At 36.9% G+C, this 17,512-nt stretch overlaps 1 protein-coding gene across 7 annotated transcripts in view; it reads right to left on the bottom strand.

Moving 5' to 3' along the window:
• Positions 1-17,512, bottom strand: part of nfixb (nuclear factor I/Xb) — a 253,102-nt gene that overhangs the window by 214,981 nt on the left and 20,609 nt on the right. The window contains exons 1-2 of one of the 7 annotated variants that reach the window (XM_057861283.1): positions 13,859-14,503; positions 9,429-9,464 (exon numbers count right to left, since the gene is read on the bottom strand). The exons of 4 other annotated variants lie outside the window; for them this stretch is intronic. In XM_057861283.1, the coding sequence (XP_057717266.1) occupies positions 9,429-9,464; positions 13,859-13,885 (63 nt within the window). In that variant the 5' untranslated portion in view covers positions 13,886-14,503. Of the gene's footprint in view, positions 1-9,428; positions 9,465-13,858; positions 14,504-17,512 lie in introns of those variants that run through there. 2 more of the 7 variants (XM_057861280.1, XM_057861288.1) reach the window with 2 other exon arrangements.

A 17,512-nucleotide genomic window follows, 5' to 3' on the forward strand; every position in this document is an offset into this window, starting at 1 on the left:
ATGTTGAATGTATATATCCGTTTTGTGTCCTATCTTTCCATTCCAACAATAATTTACAGAAAAATATGGCATATTTTAAAGATGGTTTGAATTGCGATTAATTATGATTAATTAATTTTTAAGCTGTGATTAACTCGATTAAAAATTCTAATCTAATTTAAATGTTCATGTTTCAGTGCTATTAACGGCGCTCTTGTCTGCAAAAAAAAAAACAAAAAAAACTTTTTATTAGAGTTGTCTGATATTATTAATGATAAAAGCATTTGAAAATAATATCGGATAATATCGACATCGGTTTTTCATTACCAGTTTTGGGCCAATATGCATATGGCAGTGCTGTCACGTCCACTTATTGCGTGTTTCTGATGTTGTGACGCCCCCTGCTGGCGCTAGGTGTAATTAGTTTTGAAAAATCTCAGCACTTTCTGCTGATGTCGTCATATGTCGACACAAGCTCATTGCGAATAGGAGAGCTAAATGTACAAGCTAACGTCAGCAGCCGATGTACCATAACAGTTCTTGACATCTCACCACATTGTTTGTGCCTTATACAAGCATGGCTAGTAAGTTATATTGTTCCTTTGATTTTATATTCATGAGCGTTGAGTAGTGTATTGGAGATGTGTATACTAGTATTTCGTTTTGGTTGCATTTGTGGTAAAATGTGGTTATATTATTTCATTGCTTGCAAGTTGTACAATCAGTTGCTATAAAAATTGACACTTGGTGTATGCGTGTGACTTTATTTCGCATTATTGAAAAAATGTTTTGTTGTTTTTAGTTAAAAAAAAAAAAAAAAAGAAAGTATCAGTGCTCTTGACAAGAGAAAGATGACCACAGTAAAGCCAATTCAACTTTATTCCAGCGTCTGACTTCTCTTTAGAGTCTGAGTTGTCTGCTATCTGTCGATTTGTGTACCCACACACACGTTGAGGACAGAATAAGTGCCTTGTTGGTACTTTGCACTTGCCCTTGATACAAAAAAAACAGATGTTTGCACTATTTTGATTTCAACAATAAATATAGTGGCGCAATATAGGCACGTTTTCCATAACTTCAGTTGAAGTTGTTCTCTTATTTGTCACAGAATGTTTATTTGGAAAACCTTAAAGTTGTTACATTTATCATTATTAAAGCAATCAGTGGGGCATCACAATACAATTAACCATAATATGTTAAGTCCACGACTGTCGTATATCGCTATTGGTTTGATATTGTTATCGGATTTTTGGAGTAGGACAATATCAGGATATCGGTAATCAGTTAAAAAGTCATTATCGAACAACTCTACTTTTTATTTGTTTATTTTACAACAAGACGACAAAATAAAAAGTAAAAACAGGCAAGTGCTGCAAAAGACAATGGCTAAAAATGGTTGGGATTTAAAAATATATATACAATTTCTCTGTGTTTAAATTGTGTGTACAAGAGTGAATGGAAAACGAAAGTGATCTAGGCAAATGCAGGAAGGCAGTTGCAGTTGGACTCCCAGAAACAAATCGAGCTCAGATTTCATCCAGATTAATCTGCACGCTTTGTAATGAGGGGGTCTACTGTATATATTTAGCTGTTGCAGGGAGATATAGGTCAGACAGAGAGGCAGACCAGGCCAGACAACATGGCCCGTATGCCCACACTGAAGTGACCTTGATGGGCGGCCATTGATTTGAAACAACAACTCCATCTATTTCTGTCGACCTGTGACAGACCAATACAGCACGCTCCCAGTTATGCACAGTCGAACCTTTGTCTTCATTGTGAGTGGGAAAGAAAGATCTTTAAAATTCAATTATGCTATTCAGTTTGTCAGAAATGTGACTGATTAAAGAAAGCACAGAGGGTGAATTACTGTCAACATTTGTTCCATTTGTTGATACTGGCTTTTGTTCAAATGTACTACTCACAGCGAGAACAAAGCACGCTCACCAGCATTTTCCAGGCTGTCCTAAACACAATATATTATTTTTTGATGTCACAATGATTTCATAAAATTGAATTTGAGGATGGATACATTCTGCATGGTTCAGGTGACATAATTCAGTGCTCTCCAGTGCAACAATTTTGGTATTGGTCAGGACCGTGAGAAGAGGGGGGAAAAAGACATAGAATTTGATTAAAATCCAATTTTCAAAATGTGGGTAAAATTCCAATATGAAATTGGGAATGTGGACCTGTAATGTAAATCCAGCTTTAGCCATGAAGAAAAAGAAACACCCCAAAAGAACCCATGGTAAAATGCATTCATATGATTAAGCAAAATTTTTAAAGAATACAAAATATACTAGTGAATTTATAATAAATATGAATATAAACATGTGCAATGATACAATCTGTAATTTCTTGGACGGAGATGGTTTCGAAGAATTTCCAGTTAGGGATTTGGACATAACTTGGTTTGTGTTGTTTTGTTTTTCAAAGCTGATTATTTCCATGCGCCTTTGAATTAGAGAGAAGGGACTCCGGTCCCATGACAATATTTTATTTAAACTCCAATAACCTGACTACAAAGAGATGATTTTGAATTTTCCTCGTCGAAACATATTCATATGCATTCCTTTGATTTTACATATACTGTATATAAATGTGAGGATGTGGATGAAGATGGTGTGTGTGTATATACTATAATATGCTTAAGGTGGTTCTACTTTAGATTTAACATCGGCAAGACACAAAGGATCAAGAATTTCTCCATCCCCAGTCTTTCAGTTACCTTAGATTTACAATTTGCAAATGTCAATTGGCATAGCAAAATGAGTAAGAAGTCACACATAGATTTCTGAGTCTGCTTTCCCCTAATTTTGGAAATCCAACATACACTAACCACACAACTTTTGTTGTATTTGTACAATGGCAATAGAGACTATTCTATTGACAACTGATGCTATTCTATTCTATTCTATTCTATTCTATTCTATTCTATTCTATGTGTGATAACTGCAAAACCTCAGTTTTGAAAAATGGGTCATTGTGACTCATTTTGCTGTGCTGGATGACATATGTGTATGTAGCGTGTGTTTTTGACATACTTTGAAATAAAACTTAAAATGTAAATCATACAGTACTATATCGTATTTTCATGTCTCTGAAATTTCATCTCAACACACACCAAATGAAAAATCTCAAAAGGGGTATTTTATTGACAGTCGCTTCCTGTACCTATCCTTCCGAGCAATGTACCTTATATAAATAATTTAGTACGTGTGTTTTTCATTGAATTGACCAATATCCTTTAGTTCTGTTCAACTTGAGTGTTTCCTTTTGAATTTGAACATCCGTTTTCATAATTGCAACAAGCATGAATAAAGCAAATAAATAGGAATCTTTGCTTTTCTGATCAGATAAAACTGCTTCAACATCCAAACTACCCAAACTAATCTTCTGGTAGGTGTCAATGTCTCCCTGCATCCAGGGTAATTTTAACAGCTCTCACAACTCTTCTGTAAGATTTGCTCAAAACTCTTACTTTCACTTTGGACATACTGAGCAAGAGAAAGTTTCAAATTTCTTCCACTCTAGTCCTACAGATAAAATAGCTAAAGAAAAAAAAAAAAAAAAAAAAAACTAAAACAACAACAGGCAGTTGCGGGTTCTGCACTGAAATATGAGCGTGAACCTCGTGGTGAACTGTATTTGTCACAAACCCAAGCTGCCCCTCCCGCTTTCACACAACCACGGATGATTCCATCTTTCATAAACAGCACGTGTGTGTCGCCACCAGCACCTTGTCCTCAGCCGCCCTGTAGGATTGGACGTCTCAGCGCTCCAAATACGCACATAATGGCTGCACTGTTATTTAGATTTATGATTCAAAATCTGAGGAAAGAACATCCTGTACTGGCGGCTGTAGCTCAGTTATGACCAAGCGCTCAAATATTCACCACAGAATTTCTATTTTCTGGTACTAGGCCGCTTTTTGGAGGCGGCTTGTGAGCTGACGCCCCCTGTTTTCACTGTTCCCATATTGTGTATGCTATTTTGTCTTGCCCTGTATATGCTAGCTCAATTATGTAATTTAGCACTTGTGTGTGTGTTCAGTTGCCATAGTGACAACCCAACATATCGCCGACCACAGAACCTCACTGGGCCTGTGGGCAACGACAGGATTTTGCCAAAGACTAATCCAAGCCAGAGGTGACAGGAGCGAAGAGAAAGGGACACACATGCAAAATCACGCCTGCACACACACACCAGCGTGAGACTACCTCCGCTCAGTCACAAGCACACAACTCTGGATATCCTCCCATTCATTTTGGCTGGAGACTCCCGTGGCAATAGCAGGAGGAATCCATTCTCCACGGATGCTGGGACAGCTGTGCTTATATTGAATTAGAAGTCGTGAGTTCTTCCTCACTCTGTGCGCAGTTAAAGATAAAAACTACACGCTTCCTAATTCAAATCTAAATTGCCTCCTGCAAAAGGTACCTAGTTCACATTAATTTTTTTCAAGCAAGTGCAGTAAATTCTGACTAATCAGGAACACCTCACCAAAGGACTGGGCAATATGACCAAATTTTAAATCTCAGATTAATTGTCTCCAAATATTCGATTTTATTTTTTTCAATATTTTCCCCCACACCCACATTTTTAAGACGACAATAAGAAAAAAAGACAGAAAACTCAAAAAAAGCATTCGACCATGGCCAGCCCTCCAGTCAAATTGCAATGGACATCTATCACCATCAATGGCAATGAAACATGATCACTCAATGGCAGAAATGAATTGATGTCGCTGTCAATGGCAGTAAATCAGTTAAGTAAAAGCTGCCCAGACGAGTGCAATCGGTAAGTTGAACTTCAGGCAGCTTGATTTGATCATTCCAAGCTACAGACGTGTTACATTTGTTGCTTGAAGTAGTTTGTGAATGATTTCATTGAAAGGTTTGTCCAGTGGTTATTCTAAATTGGCAGAAATATTAAACTCCCACCAAAAATACAGGTGACGCGCAATGGAAAAGTGCCTTTTAAATGTGGTGACGTCTGCATTTAACAGAGTGTAGGGTATTTTATGAATAAATGGAACCTTGTCATCCCATCCGTCTGGCAATTTGACCTCCTGGTATCCCATGATCGGTGGAAAACATACACCAGTATACCATACACATCAGTGAAGAGCGCAACCAATCAGTGAGTCTGATTCCAGCCATCCAGCCTTACACAACTTTGCTACAGAGGAGCACAATTGATCAGCTGTTTCCTCATTCATTCATACATTCATCTTCTATACAACTCATCCTCATGAGTGAGGGTACTGGAACTTATCGTATGGGCAGGTGGTGGGCTACACCCTGAGCTGGTTGCCAACCAGTCGCAGGGACAAGGAGACAACATCCACATTCACACCTATGGACGATTTAGAGTGGTGAATCAACTTACCATGCATGCACTTGGGACCCTTTCAGCCCTATATGACAATCCAAATTATTACAATGAGTTCATGAGTCTGTTTGGTGTCAACAGTTTCAGAGCTATTGGACCACTCTACCACAAAAATGTCTACATAGAATATTTGGTGTGCCTATGGAGGTACCACTGCAGCAAGGGGCCAATAATGCTTTTGAAAATAAAATTAATCAAAGTCAATTATATCTGCCAGTAAGGACTATTTTTACATGAGGGTGGAAACTGGTGCCAAAGTTGTTAAGAGTGTTTTTAATATGATTTTCTGGAGTCTGTGTTGGGTTATTTTATTCTAAAACATTTAATGTTACACAAAAACTACCTTGTGCGTTTATAGCAAGAACATTCACTCTTTATAGGCAAGTGACAAATTTTGGTAATTCAAAAAAGGCTTCCATCAAGCTCTAAATATATATACATACAGTATAAAACGTGTGTGTGTGTATATATGGCGGAAAATACAGACAAGACTGAAAAAGCAGTTTCTGCTCTTGCACTCCTCTTTAAAATAAACTGCTGTATTTTAAGCCAAAATAACTGTTGTGTTTGATAGAACAATATGTCTATATGCTGCCACAGCAGATTCATGGCGCATTAAGCCCCCGAACTATTTTTAATTTGTCCGTTTAACCTGGAAACCCCCGTTTACAGATGTCGCGCAACCGCTTTTGTTTTAACCCAGGCATAAAACTAAGGTTATTAACTTTATTTATTAGTCAAAATGTCTGTCATTTTTAGCTTAGAATCATTAATTGATGTCTAATATTTCGTTTAAAAAAAGAAAACGACTTTAAAAAATTATTCACTCGCATATTTTAAACTTTTAAACAAATTACGTCACAATGGAAAAAAAGTCATGGATATCTACCTCATAACTATCGCTTAATTGTATTTTTTTTGTTACTACATTTTCTCCGATATGTTAGATGATAAATAATCAATCCAAACAAAGAAACATTGAGAAAAAAAAATGTTTAAAGGGGTAAATATATGAAAAAGAAAATCTCAACCACTCCCTGATGTCTGCGATTTTTGCATCGCGACCCTTGTTATATTACCATGTTTCACCCATAAAATCCCCCCAAAATCCAGTTGTGGGCATTCACAACTGTTGTCTTGACACTCAGTGATACATGCTACATGGAGTTTTTGGATCGAAACAAGGTAAGTACACGACAATATCTCGTTAAAGTCATGGCGTCTGTAATTCTGTTCTCGCGTGCTCTCGCCTCCAGATAGGGTTTTGTTGTTTAAAAACCTTTTTTTTTTTTTTTTTTTTAAATGCCCTCCTGTTCAAAATTTTTCTTCCCCAAGAAAATGGAGATTTTAAGCTTTCCAATGATGTATCACACATGCATATCGGACAATTTTGAAATTTGGACAAATTGGGGGACTCAGAGCGGAACTTCAAATCACCTGAGTGTTTTCCGCCATGTACATATATACATATATCTCATCTAATTTTTCAGTGCACTTGACGCCCAATTAATATTGACTGGGAAGGGCGAATGAACATATGCATAGCACTAGCACTAGCATCGTCAATGGAAGCCAATGACTTTAATGAGTGCCCTACAAAGGGTTCAATGTTGGGGCTAATGAACAAATATCTAAGAAAATTAAAAAAGTATTTATTTCACTTTGTGGGTTCAAATTTATGATTTTGAATCCTCTAATGATTTTATTTTCAAGGTCTAACTAAGTATTTTAGGTCACCTCAACACATATTGTATAAAAACATATTTTGTAGAGTCACCATGGTCATTATACTGCTTTAAATCAAAGTAAATGATGTTTTTTAAAGCTTTCTCACGCTTGCCACTCGGAATAACGTTTAGCTGTTTTCTTTAACAACACTGCTCTCAAAACGTTTGATAATGTCTGGTGGGGATGGAACAAAAATACAATACATCCTCTTGGAGCAACATAAGAGTGTTTGGACTAGACTGGTACCACAAAACCACCATTCATTTATCTACAGTATATATACAATAGGCAGAAGTGGGTAGTTCTCGTTACATTTACTCCGTTACATTTACTTGAGTAACTTTTTGAGAAAAATGTACTTCTAAGAGTAGTTTTACTAAGCTGTACTTTTTACTTTTACTTGAGTAGATTTGTTATGAAGAAACGCTACTGTCACTCCACTACCTTGGGCTACAGTAGTTGTTAGATTTTTCCTCTGTATTCTACATACGGTATTATATTTTACCTATTTTTTTTTCCAGACGCAAACAGTGGCGCTACCAGTTTCACCAATGAGACGTCGCAACAATAATCACGACTCCGTTATACCAATCAGAGTCAAGCTTGCCGTTCTATGATCACGCCGGCCTGTTCAATCACGTGGTGTCGTTAGAGCACCATAAAATTGAAGTATTTGACATAGAGCGCTGCCGTCAACATGACTCAAAAGCACAGATTTTAACCTCCCTCCCAGTTTTTATATGGCACCGATTGACCACAAAAACTGAAAATATGAGCCTTTTAAGTTTTACAATAGGAAATATGTTGTCTCTACTAGAGGGCACTCACGCTCTTTGGATGAATTATGCTTCATTTCTGTATTTTTTTTTTCTCTCTCGCCGGAATTCAATGATTTTTTTCCCCCTTTGGCTTAATGTGGTTATGTAATAGGTGATAGTCTTCTTCTTCTTCAAAGTATAATAATAACAGTTCATATAGATTTAAAAAAAAAACATTGTTTAAAAAATCAAACACAATAAGCAGTTACTCACAATGTTACTCATTACTTGAGTATTCTTTTCACAAAGTACTTTTTTACTTGTATTTGAGTACATTTTTTGGATGACTACCTATAATTTTACTTGAGTAATATTATTAAGAAGTAACACTACTCTTACTTGAGTAAAATTTTTGTCTACTCTACCCACCTCGGACTATATGTACTGTATGTATATAGAGTGTGTACACTACAGTGCACTCTAAATGTATGATGAAAAGTTGCAAAGTAAAAAGTTTCAAGTTATCTGCATGAATTATGTCTCGTATTTTAACATAAAATTTGGAATAATAAATAAAAAACATTTAAAAAAAAAAACAATTGACAAAGTTTTAGGTAACGATGCTTAGTTTTAGCAGATCGACAAAGTGGTTATTAGAAAATATTTGGATTATTGAGGTTCTATTGTTTATTAGAGTATTAAATATTAATGTTAATATACAGGATTAAGAATGCATGAATATGCACAAAATTATAATCCTAATTATTGTTCTAATCAATTTAGTAACCACAGTCATTTGTTATTATTATTCATTGTTTGGAAAAACATCAGTATTTTTATTCTTTAAAAAAATACAACGTATTTCATTTTAGTATGAAAATGCATTTTGTCCATGATTGTCATTTTCAAACACATGATGATTGAAAAAAATATGTAGCCAACTGAATAGTAAAAAATATAACATGCTATTTTCTTGTTTAATGTTACTTGTCCTGAATCCAAAACTGAGCTAAACAATGGAATGTTGATCCGTTGGAGTCAAAAAATGTGCAAGACAATTTTTGCGTAAGAGGTGCTTTTTTCTTCCACCATTACTCAACAACCGCACTCGCTTGTTATTTAGGCAGTTAATGAAGTGTTAACTATGCGCTCGCCCCCTAGTGGTTAGGTGATGTTGAGAATGATTATATTGGGTCAAGTTTTCAACTACAATCTCTACCAAGCCAGTTATCTTAATTGTCCCTACCAAAATTGCGATCATGCAGCCCTAACATATATTTTCCTTTAAAAAACTATTTAATACTGTACCGTCAAATTTTTTTTTTTTTTTCTTTTTGGCTCTTTCCTAAGCAGAAATAGCAATGTGGTCAAATCTTACACAGTAATGCTGACTGGCCGAATGACAGGCTAAAGCAAATATAGACGTTTGTGCTTTTGTGCATGAGCCTATCATTCCTGCTGCAGGTCAGCATGTCCCTAGAGATTATCACACACACAAAAAAGCATTTTGTTAAGATAGAATATAAGGAAAGACTCTAATGCTGAATAAATAGGGACAAGACTTACCACTAAGGCATTGTTTAGAAGGTGAGTAGGATAATACTTTAGTGTTGAGAGGGTGTTAAGAGGCGAGGAGAGCAGGGGGTCAGCGTCCAGGCGGGCAGAGGGGGCAGAGGGAAGGAATAAGTTAAAAGTGTCGCACCAGTGAAAACAGTGTGACATGACAACATCACATATTTAACAAATTATACACACATTTCAAATTGTCGAAGTATTCTGCGGCACCAAAATGACAGAAGGTAAAATAAATAGCTTTTATTATTATTATTATTATTATTATTATTATTTGGGGCAAGGACATTGTGTGGTCCAAGATGCAAATGCAGTTTGAACTCAAAGCAGGAGATTTTGACTAGAAATCACACACACATACACGCACACACAGGGTAACCGCAGCACGTGCCCGACTGTCCGGCAATCATTCCTCACTGTTAATCATTCATTTATTGATGACTGCTGCAATAGCCGAGGTCTGAGCATTATTTTTTTCTTCAATTATTAACAAATATTAAATAGACAAAATGTGCTGTCTGTCTGCAAAGAGTTCAGTGAGGAAAGGTGCTCCTTATACTCAAATATGCATTCACTTAATAAGGACTTCAGACAGAAAAAGTTATAATAATAACAGGCTTAGAGGCAATATCTATAAAACTGCATGGCTACTGTCATCTTTTCTTCCCATCACAAGGTTGAAGAGACTCACATATTTAGCAGCCTGGCTCATCTGCTTGTGTAAAATTCATATTTTAAAGGTGGTTAAAAAAATAATAATGAAATACAAATCCACTTCTAATTTCTGGCCTACCAAAAGGACAAAATGTTCTTGTTAAAGCAAATTCTTGAGTGGAAACCAGACATAAAAAAGACAGCACAGAGATGTTCTAACAGAGCAGTCAATACTAACTTGTTAAATAAAACCACTGTAAAATCAGGAATACATTACATATCATTGGCAAAGCTAATGAAGTAAAACAGGTTTGCTTTATCTAAGAAAGACTACAGCAAAAAATAATGGACGCAATCTTTGCAACATACGACCATATTGACCTGAAAAAGGAGGTTTCACAAATAGAAACAGAACAGCAATACATAAAAAAGCAAAAAAATATAATTGCATTTGTCATGTTGTTCTCCCTAATTTGCAATGATAAGAATCACTGTTTTTGACAAACTGTAGTAGAGCTGGGCGATATGGCCTAAAAATAAATTCTTCGAATTTTTCACCAAAAATTTTATTTGATTTGTTTCAAGGTTTTTTTCCTGCCCCAGGATACAATAAAAACAAAAGGCAGAGAAGGTTGAAACAATATTTCTTTCTTGCTTGCTTGCTTTCTTTCTCAGTCGCTTATTGAACTGATCGTCTGCCATTGAATGGGAGGAATGAACGAATGGTGCAACATGAATTGGACGTCTAACGCCGTCAGTGGCTCTGAAACATGAGCATTAACACCCACTCCACCTAGTTAAAATGAATTGGACATTTATTTCTGTCAATGGCAGGGAAATTAGTTAAATGCTATGAAATTCAACACAAAAAAAATCATATGTTTAGACTAGGGCTGCAGCTATCGATTATTTTAGTAGTCGATTAATCGATGAACTAGTTAGTTCGAGTAATCAAGTAATCGGATAACGAACATGAAAAATAAAAATACCTGAGCTGAGCCAAAAACTGTATGAAAAAATAGATAAATAAGGATCTATGTACAACAACCGAACAATTGACAATTTTTTTTTTTTTTTACAATGCTCTTAACAAATGGTTCAGACACATATTCCCACAGAAAATGGCTAAATATACCTATAAACTACATTACGAATGCTTTAAAAAAAAAACATGAGCTCAAACAAAAACTTAGCTTACGTTGGTCTGAACAGGGAGCAGTTGGATTCAGCCATTTGAAATGAGGCAGACCAGAGGGTAGTGTATCCACCCTAATCAATAAAACAAAATGTATACACTTTCAAAATAAACCATTACAACGTCACTTTAATTAAACGAATACTCGAAGCAACAAAATTTAATTCAAATATTTTTTTTCCGTTCGAATATTCGAGTTAATCGATTAATTGTTGCAGCACTAGTTTAGACTGTTATTGCATACTTCTATACCAAATGTTAATATTGTGGTCTACATCAGGGGTTTTCAACCCAGTCCTCAAGGCACACTGTGGGTCCTGGTTTTTGTTCCAGCCGATCCAGCAGAGACAGTTGAACCAATGAGGCTTCTGCTAAAACAAGCCACACCTGACTGCAATCAACTGATTGCACTTGTTAAACACCAGATTGGGGAAAAAGTGTTGTCATCTTGTTTGGTAAGAATGAAATCCTGCACCCACAGTGTGCCTTAGTGGAATAGGTTGGGAACCCCTGGTCTACATGACCGAAATATGATATCTATTAGAGATAGACCGATTATTTGCCGGGCAGATTATCGGCGCCGATATTTGGAAATGGGACATCTATCACTATCGGCCTATTTTTTTAATCGGACCAGCCGATAAAAAAAAAAACATTTTAACTGGGTTATTTCGGCTCGGATGCAGCCACCCTCTCGCTCCTGTACCAGTATTCACCCGTCCTCTGATTGGTTAAATGGTAATGGTAAGTCAAGTTACACTTGTATTGTGCCTTTCCACATTTTTAAGGCCCTCAAAGCGCTTCACCCTATTTCCTCGTCTATCTACTGGTGATGCAGCCCCAGGAGCAACGTGGGGTTTAGTATCTTGCTCAAGGATAATTAGACAAGGTCATCAGTGAGGATTGAACCAAGAATGTCTGGGTTGGGGAACAACAACTCTACCACTGTACTACACCACCCCCCGGGTGGCAGAGCCTCCGAAGAAGGAGCTGTCCTCACACACACTGGAGAGTGAAAGGAAAAGTTTACTAGTGTGAGAACCTCCGGACAGAAAACTCAAACTCAGGCACTTTTGGAGCTATTATTTTCTATTTATGTGATTCAATAAACATGCTTTCAATGAAGTTCAGTGTTTGCATTATTCCATTTTTACGCCTATTTTTACACTTTAAATTAATATCGGCTTCAAAAGTCGGTTATCAGCCACCCTGACAACTAATAATCATTATCGGTCCTGAAAAACCCATATCGGCTGATCTCTCTCGTGGATGCCAGGTCTGTATGGGGTTTGTTATTTTAATTACCAAACACAGTTGCTTTCTCTATGTAGGGTTATGAAATGTTAAATGTTGAACAAAAATAAAGTGCAAAACATCTGCCTTAAATATATTTTTCTCTACCCCTATTTGTGCTGTCATAAACTACACAAAGAAATCAAATCTTTTTCATGGAATTATCTATTAAATAATTGCTAGACTTTTGGGGCAAAAACAAAAACCCAAAAAGCTTGAATGACTTTTTTAATCATCATAATTCATAAAATCAATTTATTGGCCAAGCCTAGAGTATAGGTTGTGTAATTTTAGTACAGTAATTTGTATGAACCCACACACACAGGTTTATCTGCACCTCAGAATAATTAGGGTTCTGATACATGAGTTGATGGTTTTATTTTTGTTTTGCTTTTTTAAAAATCCAATATTTATGAGAGCACGAATTGATACAATTTTAAATTTAAAGAGGCCACGGCCATGCAAGGATGTGAGCGGCCACGAGCAACTTTTTTGGGGCGGCTCACGCTACTTCACTCCTTCAAGGTTCATAAAACTCGGTGGTTTCTGCGTAATCTTGGAGGCTGACAAGCAAACCAAGGAGTGAAAACTTCCTCACAGATGTTAACAAAATGACAGTTTGAATGAAGTCTTTCACGAGCAACCCCCCGCCCCTCTTCCTACAGATATCTGCCGGCGCGCGCGCACACGCACACACACACACACACACGCGCGCGCACCACAGAAAAAACACACGCACTCGAGGCAGATACGAAATCATGAACTTGATTCTCTGCGCGCCAGATCACGTGTTGCGTTCAAGTGCAAAACATGTAAATTGGCAAAAGCAGTGTCCCATCCCTCCGAAAAGTCAACACAACAATGTAAGAGAATGCAAGCCGACAGTAAAGCTATTTAGGATGTACGCACACACTTGTACAAGCACTTTCTCCCGCTCACAGTCCCACACGCTGCCTTCACTACCACAAATACCAATATTAAACTCCCAAAAGCAGTCTGTATAACCATGCGCTCTGAATGTTCTCCTCCTACTGATGTAGGATCCCCTCCTTCTTTTTTGGGGATGAAATACATTTGGGAATAAGCGCCATTTTCTCTCCAGAAATACGGCGCGGTAGTCGCGGCAAAAAAAAAAAAAGTATTGCAGCGCAAGTTTGTTGGAGTTCGACTCAAGCACAAGGAAAGATTTTGCCGAAATGTAACCTACATGCCAAGCGCAAGCGAAGCCGGCGTCCCACAGCTAAACCGACGTAAAACAATGGAAGAAGAGGAGGCAGTTTACCTGTGTCAAGCAGTACGGGGAGTACATGGCGATTTTTCACAGAGAAGAAGCGGTCAGCTTATTTAAATTGGATGGAAGCTCGGCGTGGTGCAGCATTGCAATCGCTCGCCGTCCTGTTTCTCTCACTCCATGCTGCAAGCTTACAGTAACCCCGCCTAGAACGCTTACACAAACTTTCAGGGAAAAAAGTTTGCCTCCCACCCTCTTGTCGTATTTGCGGGACTTCCAACGCGCTGCTGTACATTTTGTATCAGACTCGCAGAATCAGTGCGAAATATGACATTTATACAATTATAATTTCGTTCATTTTTACGACTACGTCATTGCTTCCTTACATGGCAGTGACATGCACTCTGGTTGCGTTCACTGACCCTTCGGATTTGCAAGTAATAATGATCAAATCGTCACATTTGACACTCGCATGAATAGATGCAACAGCTGCAAGGCAAATGGTGCTGGGTGTATTTTCGGAGTAAACGTTTACAGCTCGTGTTGTGGGTAAGACTTAACATGGAGTCAAAGTAGTGATGCATTAACTCATTGGCTGCCATTGACGTCGATAGACGTCCAATTAATTAAAGCTGGGAGGAGTTCATTTGCTCCTCCCAGTCAAAATGGATTGCGCGTCTAACGCCGTCAATGTCATGGAAACATGAATTTACAGCCAGTCCTCCCAGTTTAAATTGGATGTCAATCTTTGTCAATAGCAGGCAATGATTTAAATAACATGAAATTCAACAACAACAACAAAAAATTACTAGGGCTGTCAAACGATTAAATTTTTTAATCGAGTTAATTACAGCTTAAAAATTAATTAATCATAATTAATCGTAATTAATCGCAATTCAAACCATCTATAAAATATGCCATATTTTTCTGTAAATTATTGTTGGAATGGAAAGATAAGACACAAGATGAATATATACATTCAACATACGGTACATAAGTACTGTATTTGTTTATTATAACAATAAATCATCAAGATGGCATTAACATTATTAACATTCTGTTAAAGCGATCCATGGGTAGAAAGCCTTCTAGTTCTTAAAAGATAAATGTTAGTACAAGTTATAGAAATTTCATATTTAAACCCCTCTTAATGTTTTTGTTTTAATAAAATTTGTAAAATTTTCAGTCAAAAAATAAACTAGTAGCCCGCCATTGTTGATGTCAATAATTACACAATGCTCATGGGTGCTTAAGCCCATAAAATCAGTCGCACCCAAGTGCCAGCAGAGGGCGACAAAACTCCAAAAAACACAAGTAACAAGTTGGCATTGCACTGTGCTGTCATTTTAATCTGTTTAAGCGGGGCATGTGCGTTAATTGCGTCAAATATTTTAACGTGATTAATTTAAAAAATTAATTACCGCCCGCTAACGCGATAATTTTGACAGCCCTAAAAATTACATTACAGTGTTAATATAGGAATAATTCCAAATACCTTATTTTTCGGACTATAAGTCGCACCAGCCCAAAAATGTGCAATGAAGAGGGAAAAAAAACATATAAGTCGCACCGGAGTTTAAGTCACATTTTTGGGGGAAATTTACTTGATAAAATCCAACACATAGAACACATATGTCATCTTGAAAGGTAATTTAAAATAAAAATACAATAGAGAACAACATGCTGAATAACTGTACAGTATGATAATGTTACATGGTGCATGAACAACGAAATGCGAACGTGGTCATTATGTTAACGTAACGTAGCTCTATTAAGAGTTATTCAGATAACTGTAGCAAAAATAACATGCTAACAGGTTTACTAAACCATCAGTGTCACTCCAAAACACAGCTCGTGTGGTGGGTAAGACTTAACATGGACTCAAAGTAGTGATACATTAACTCATTGGCTGCCATTGACGTCGATAGACGTCCAGTTGATTAAAACTGGGAGGAGTTCTTTCGCTCCTCCCAGTCAAAATGGATTACACGTCTAACGCCATCAATGTCATGGAAACATGAATTTACAGCCAGTCCTCCCAGTTTAAATTGGATGTCAATCCTTGTCAATAGCAGGCAATGATTTAAATAACATGAAATTCAACAAAAATTAAATAAAATTTACATTACAGTGTTAATGTAGGGATGATTCCAAACACCAAATTTTTCAGACTATAAGTCACACCTGAATATTAGTCACACCAGCCCAAAAATGCACAATGAAGAGGAAAAAAAACATATAAGTCGCACCGGAGTTTAAGTCGTATTTTTGAGGGAAATTTACTTGATAAAATCCAACACATAGAACAGATATGTCATCTTGAAAGGTAATTTAAAATTAAAATACAATAGAGAAGAACATGCTGAATAAGTGTACAGTATGATAATGTTACATGACGCATGAACTACGAAATACGAACGTGGTCGGTATGTTAACGTAATATAGCTATTAAAAGTTATTTAGATAACTATAGCATAAAAGAACATGCTAACAAATTCACCAAACCATCAGTGTCACTCCAAAATAACATGTGAAATGATATAATAATGTGTTATGAATTTCACACATAAGTCGCTCCAGAGTATAAGTTGCACCCCCAGCCAAACTATGAAAAAAAACTGTGACTTATAGTCCGAAAAATACGGTAATAATAAGATTATTAATATTCACTGCCAACCCTCCCAGTAAAAACGGATTGGACATCTATCAACGTCAATGGCGACCAATGAGTTAATGTCCAATCTTGCTTTAAACAATTATGCCAAATGTTGTTATAAAACTGTTCCGTTGCAGCTGCTGATGCAATAATTTCATCCAAGCGCCATTTCTTTCTGGATTTAACACCTTCATTCATTGGAGAGGGCTTGTGAATAGTTGCATTATTTCATGAAGGGAAGACTATTTATCCACTGAACCATTTTTCACCCCGTCCAGAGGCCACATCTGTACTTTTCATGTGAGGCCAAGACAAACAGTCAGCATTCACTGGAGTTGAAAGGAAAAATAATGCCAAACACTGAAGACAGACATATAATCAAGCAGTATCATAATACCGTAGAGTTAAGAAAAAATATATGTGTGTGTATCATTTTGTCATGCGTGCGCACAGTGGCACTGATTCATCACGTTTAAAAAAAAAAAAAAAAAAAAAAAAAAGAAGAAGAAAAACAGTGAAGATTCTTGGATGATATCCCAAATGAGTGTGGAAATTTTGGGTGGGAGTTTAGTCATTATAACAGAAGAGGAGCTAATTTGGGGCCCGATACTGGAGTCCCGCAGATTTATTAGGCCTACTGGTTATGCGTTTAAATCGCAAGCCTGTGCAGTTCAAACAAAGAGATTTGGCTCTGCGTGGCCAATTACTGCTAACAACAGCCAAAAAAACCACAAAGGGAAAAAAATTTGTGGAGTGGTCATGGGTTAGGTAACCCTTCGGTCTTGCCAAATCACCCTTAGAACAATCCATATCTGAAAGTTTTCTCAGGTTTTATGAATTCCATGCAAGTAATTACAAGCACCATTGTTCCAAACAGTCAATGAACACAGATCGTAATCCTTCAAATGAGTCTGCTTGCAAGCAACACATGCAAGTGCTCCTCAAATGAGCCACGCATTTAGTGGTTGATGTGAGTAAATCTCTCATTAAGGAGCACATGCTAGAACCATATGCTTACACTTGCTGGGTCTTCTACTGCTAGTCCTTTA

Source organism: Corythoichthys intestinalis, chromosome 16 (genome assembly GCF_030265065.1).
Source record: "Corythoichthys intestinalis isolate RoL2023-P3 chromosome 16, ASM3026506v1, whole genome shotgun sequence".
Classification (NCBI taxonomy): domain Eukaryota; kingdom Metazoa; phylum Chordata; class Actinopteri; order Syngnathiformes; family Syngnathidae; genus Corythoichthys; species Corythoichthys intestinalis.